Source organism: Scardinius erythrophthalmus (assembly GCF_964197995.2).
Source record: "Scardinius erythrophthalmus genome assembly, chromosome: 12".
NCBI lineage: Eukaryota > Metazoa > Chordata > Actinopteri > Cypriniformes > Leuciscidae > Scardinius > Scardinius erythrophthalmus.
In genome coordinates, this window is record NC_138232.1 from 22,133,782 (window position 1) to 22,139,790 (window position 6,009).

At 38.5% G+C, this 6,009-nt stretch overlaps 1 protein-coding gene across 1 annotated transcript; it reads right to left on the reverse strand.

Moving 5' to 3' along the window:
* Positions 1 to 3,766: 3,766 nt before the first annotated feature.
* mchr1a (melanin-concentrating hormone receptor 1a) lies at positions 3,767 to 4,756 on the reverse strand (the record flags this gene model as incomplete). The annotated part of the gene is made up of 1 exon (XM_081380506.1): positions 3,767 to 4,756. One exon carries the CDS (start codon positions 4,754 to 4,756, stop codon positions 3,767 to 3,769), a length of 990 nt encoding a protein of 329 aa, XP_081236632.1.
* Positions 4,757 to 6,009: the final 1,253 nt, after the last annotated feature.

A 6,009-nucleotide genomic window follows, 5' to 3' on the forward strand; every position in this document is an offset into this window, starting at 1 on the left:
TTGAAACCTGTAAATTCATCTGAAACGCATGCACATTTTCATTATGTTTTAAAATTGTAATCTTAGTTCAAACGGAACATTATGTATTATTATGTACAACTGTATACATCATTTAAATAAGCATGATATATCTATTGTCTAATGCCCAGGTGATATTGCACAATATCAAAATATATAACTGTAAAATTAGGCTGTGTAGTTGACATGGAGATAAGACGTCGGAGCGCAAAAATGTGATTTCTTATTTGTCACACTGACCCATGTACTTTATAATATGTTTCCTGTTATGGGTAAACTCTTAGTATAGAGTGCACCTGTTAGGGTTTATGGAGCGGAGTGTAATTTTATGAATGAATGCATTTGCTTTCATGATAAAAGGCCACTCAGAAGTGATAATGACTTTTACAGGATTGATTTAAATGAGTAATTGACATTTTAAAATTGTCATAGTGCCTTCCTCATTTTAGCAAGTTAAAAGCTACAAATGATCATAATGCAAAAAATGGTTATACCTTGTCTGATTAACCTGCTGTTGTATATGCCAGCAAATGTACAAACTTGTGAAGTGTCTGTTCATCTATGGGCTTCAACAGTTAATATTAGTTTGAAGACATTGGGCATATGAAGAGGCAATGTATGGAAAATAGATGCCTCTGTTACCACGAGACTGTATGTTGCTATGACAAAATATTAAGTATTCATATCTTGCACATTAAGCCTCTTTGAGTTCCTTTTATGGCTCAAGGATTTTTCGATGCACTGCTTTTACTACATGAGCAACCTCCTTTATCTATTAGTGGTTGTACAAAACCTGAAGAGCACTTTACAAAACCTTGAGCTCATCTCAGAGCTCAAACATGAATTGAGGCAACACAGACGCGCTACGCAAAAACACTACGTGAACTCACTCGAGGCCTAGAGAGAAGGAAATGAATAGTGGAATAAAGTCGTTATTTTTGTTTACTTTTTGCGCACAAAAAGTATTCTCGTCGCTTGATAAACTTAAGATTGAGCCACTGATGTCACATGGACTACTTTGATGATGTCTGTACTGCCTTTCTGGACATGGACAGTATGCCGTCCATTGACTTTCAATGGAGGAACAGAAAGCTCTCGGACTAAATCTAAAATATCTTAAACTGTGTTCCGAAGATGAACGGAGGTCTTACGGGCTTGAAACGACATGAGGGTGAGTCATTAATGACATAATTTTCATTTTAATAAACAAACTACAGCTGGCCCAAAATGCAGCAGCTCGAGTTCTTACCAGAACCAGGAAGTATGACCATATTAGCCCAGTTCTGTCAACACTGCATTGGCTCCCTATTAAACATCGTATACATTTTAAAATATTGCTGATCACGTACAAAGCACTAAATGGTTTAGCTCCGCAGTACTTGAGCGAGCTCTTAACGCATTATACTGTAGCCCTTCACGTCTATTGCAATCTCAAAATTCCGTCCAGTTGATAATACCTAGAATATCAAAATCGACCGATGGCAGTAGATCCTTTTCCTATTTAGCACCAAAACTTTGGAACAATTTTCCTAACATTGTCCGGGAAGCACACACACTCTGTCAGTTCAAATCTAGACTAAAAACACATCTCTTTGACCTAGCATTCACATAACACATTATAGACTTTTATAATTCAATGTTAGGCTGCATAGATTAGGTCAGCCGGAACCGGGAACACTCCCCATAAATCCTGATGTACTCGTTACATCATAAGAAGGATGGCATCTACGCTAATATTAGTCTCTCTGTTTATCCCGAGGTTTACCGCAGTCCGCCGGATCCAGGCCGTATCCTGATCCTATGAAGGACCTGCGCCTGGACATAATGACAACGCAGTCCTGAAGTGTCAATCTCATCAGCCCTGTGAAGGCCTCATCGACACAACCAATCTGACTTCTGACCTGTAATGCTGCCTGGATCATAATCATAAACTGTTCGTTTGTTGGCCAGAGGAGAACTGGCCCCGACTGAGCCTGGTATCTCCCAATGTTTTTTTCTCCATTCTGTCACCTGATGGAGTTTTGGTTCCTTGCCATTGTTTGCCTTGGCTTTTGGTTTGCTTAGTTGGGGACATTTAATATTCAACAATATTATTGATCTGCCTTACTTAGGGTGGATGATGATGCAATTTTCTTCTAGAAACAAACTTTGTTGTATTATTTTCATGTTGTCACTGTGAAGCTGCTTTGATACAATCTGTATTCTAAAAAGCGCTATATAAATAAAGGTGACTGACTTGACTCAAGACGAATGATGTAAGTAATTTATGTGCCATTAGAGACACAAAAGAAAAGGACACAACTATCCATGCACCTCTAAAGCAGCATTGTGTCCAAATACACTTACCAATTACTTTCTCAATAGGAATTTAAAAAAAAGAACCACAACAACCAGCTTCAAGATGAATAACAACATCGCAAAATTTCATTTGAAGTTTAAAAAAAGACATATACTAATGGACTTTTGTAGTAACAGAAATAAAGAATTTTCTTATGAGTTTTATAATGAATTGCATGCCATTAAGCAACACAAGTCATTCAGCTTTTATTAATATGATATTCTATATCAATCTAGCTTACTGCAGTGCACAGCAGTGTCTCATTCCAGCCACTGAGCGAATACACAGAGTAATGTTATAACAACTTTCAACACTCTCAAATGTATTTTTAGTATGATTGGTAAAACAGAGCTGCATTACCCCACAAATATAATTTGTCAAATAAAGTAACCTTTATGAGCAGTAATTCAGCACTTGTGACTGTTTTATTACAATAAAATAAAATAATGGGAATTTAAGTGATCAAACGTAACTGTAACAAAGTTCAAGTTAGGGAAGGAGGCGAACATTAAACTTTAATAGTAAAATATGCATAAAGAACAAAACGAAAGGAGCGACAGTGGCTGACTGTGCCATATAAGCATAATAAAAACAGCAACGTAAAATGTCCCAGGCTCTCAGCCCGCCCTGCTTCATACCATTAATACAACTTTGAAATATTAGCTCACCTATGAACATGATTTCTGCCTGAGTCCCGTCGGATGGATTTATCTTCAGAGTTTATTGGTAGGGTAGTACTGGAATTTAATAATTCAACTTTTTTTAATGTTTCATAAACATAACCCTTGACTGGTGACTTTTAAGCATATACTTATATCATGGCTACACAACACATGGTAAGTATAAGTAAAGTAACTTTTGAATAATGCACCAAGGGGATCTACCAAAGCAATATAATAAAATATCAAACACAACCAATCACTTACTGCTGTCCTATAGGTAAAACAATAAATAAAATAAAACGATAAAGTTTAACTTTTACACATTTGCTGTAAACATCATTTAGGCATGATGTATAAGTACATAATGCAGACACGCACAGTGCACCGAGATAGCATGTTGATCTATTATTCTATCATGTTGTTTTTATTTACATCATATTTTCTTCAACTTTAATCAACATTTTATGTATAGTAATGAAACAGCATAGTTTTGAAGACAAGCAGCGGCTGTGTTTTGTGTTCTGCCTGTGATGGACATTATTATTTGTCAGCACGTAGTTGCACAGCTGCTCAAAGATTCTTCACTTCACTCAGACTGCTCAACCAGACTGTCAGTCATTCTATTGTGCTCTGCATACCCTTGCTTTTCATAAGCCTACATATATTCATGTTCCATCTAGCCAAGAAAACAAAGAAATCCTCACACTCAAGCCGTTAATCTTCTGCAATTAGGAAAGACATTATTGTATTACTCTGAAGTGTCAGCAGGAATATGTCTTTGGCAGTCTGCAGCCAGACGGAGGGACACAGTGGCCTCTGTGGTGCTCGGGTTGACCTGAAAGTGGTTGTGCTCAGGCTGGATAGCAACTACAAACTGCCGCTTAAAGGTCTTACTCAGAATAATATAGAGAAAAGGGTTAATGCAGCTGTTGGCGTAACCCATGCTAATGGCAACGTGATAGACATAATAAAACGAGGCACTGGGCTTCTGTATTCCCAGATGGACAAGTTGAAGGATGTAGTACGGAGCCCAACAGATGAAAAAGGCCAAACAGATGGCCACAGCCATCCGAGTCACACTTTTGGTGCGCACTCGTTGGTACCTCGGGGGAAGAGGAGCCACTGTGGTAGACATATGCTTTAAGATTTTAAAGAACACCACACAGATAATCGTGAGCGGAAGGGCGAACGCCAGCACAAACTGATAGATGGTGAACCAGCAGATACTGGTGGATGGATTCGGTAGCAGGAGAGCACATCCCACCTGGCCGCTGTGGAGAGGCATCAAGCCAGTGTACATTAAGACAGGGGTGATGGAGATGAGAGAGAGCGCCCACACAATCCCCACCACAGTGCCGGCTACACAGGTTGTCCGGACATGGTTAAAGCGGAATGGGTGGACGGTTGCCACGTAACGGTCCAAGGTCATAACGGTAAGGATGTAGGTGCTCACTGTCTGGCTGTTAGAATCTAAAGCAGAGATGACTTTGCACATAATGGCTCCGAAACACCAAGATCCGTTGCCCAGGAGCTGATGGATGAGAAAGGGCATGCCGAGGAGGAAAAGCAAATCCACAATAGAGAGATTGAATATGAAAATGTCTGGTACTGTTTGTTCAGCCTGGCATTTGGTCTTTTTAATGATGGTGTAGATTACAATAGAATTCCCAGCGATGCCCAAAATACATATAGTTCCAAAAATACTGGGCAAGATGGCATTTCCATACTGGTCTCCCATTGACACTAAGCACAAAACAGAAGCAATAAGAAGAGAAAGAAAAATTAAAAAGTTGACGTCCCATGGTGTACAGCATTTATTAAGCAGCATTTTGCTAATCTTTAAGATTGAGCTGTTTTTACGATGCTAAACTTAAAAGAAATGGTGCCACAGTGCCTATAATATACACTTTCTCTTATATACGTTCACAGAAATAATAAATATTGAAGTTTATTAAAAAACAAAACTTATGAACATGTTATGCACCGCCTACATATCCATAGGATATGTATAGCTAAACATTCCTCATATAATAAGAATAAGAAGAATAAGCTGTTGCCGTCTTCAGTACCTAAACAATGTTAGCTAACAAGATCATAAACAGTTATGTTTCTGTATCAGCTGATAACCTTTGAAACAAACTAAATAGCCACCTTCACTTCCACAAAACTGATTCCCTATACCTACCTTGTTCCGACGAGTTAAAGAAAACCAGAGATGAGTTTTCAGAGTCTTCAGAGACATCCATGTGGAAAATTGCGAAAGAAATGCCGTTTCAACATCTACCTCTGCAGACAACAAAAGCAGCTAATAACTTTAAGGCTCACAGTGAGGGTCGCACCTTTAGCACCGCCTCACATTTTTATAATTCTATACACAATTTTCACGAATAACCCTGGGCAAAACTTGTTTGAAGACGCGTGAGATGATGAGCAGCAGCATCCAGAGTCTCAGTGTCTGCAGAGAGAGAGAGAGAGAGAGAGAGAGAGAGAGAGAGAGAGAGAGAGAGGACAGCAACTGACACTTCAACTGACACTTCCAGTCATAGATGGAAACTGCACCTTTATACATCAAGGCATCACCATTTCTTCTCATATTTGCAAAATTTCTCGCTTAAAAAAGGTTTGCAGTTGTTCAAATATCGATGGGAGGCGCGTATCAGTCTTTTTGTGTCCTATAGCCACTGCACCAACAAGTCTTGCTTTTTTTCTATTGATTTCTTATCGTAACTCATAACTCATTAAATTGCATGTTTCAATATTTATCTCTACATTTTGATATACTGTTTGGAATTATTATATATATTTTTAATTAAATTGCCTTACATGTAGCCTAGCCTACAAAACTTAAATAGGATTTGAAAAGTAGGCTACAATATCCATATATCAACAGCCCAAACGCCTTGTGACAGCCCAAACGCCTTGTGTTTTAGGCCTACCTTTCCGCTGGTATATAAGGTGTTTTTGTGGTTCATTTTTTGTAATGTAGTTTAT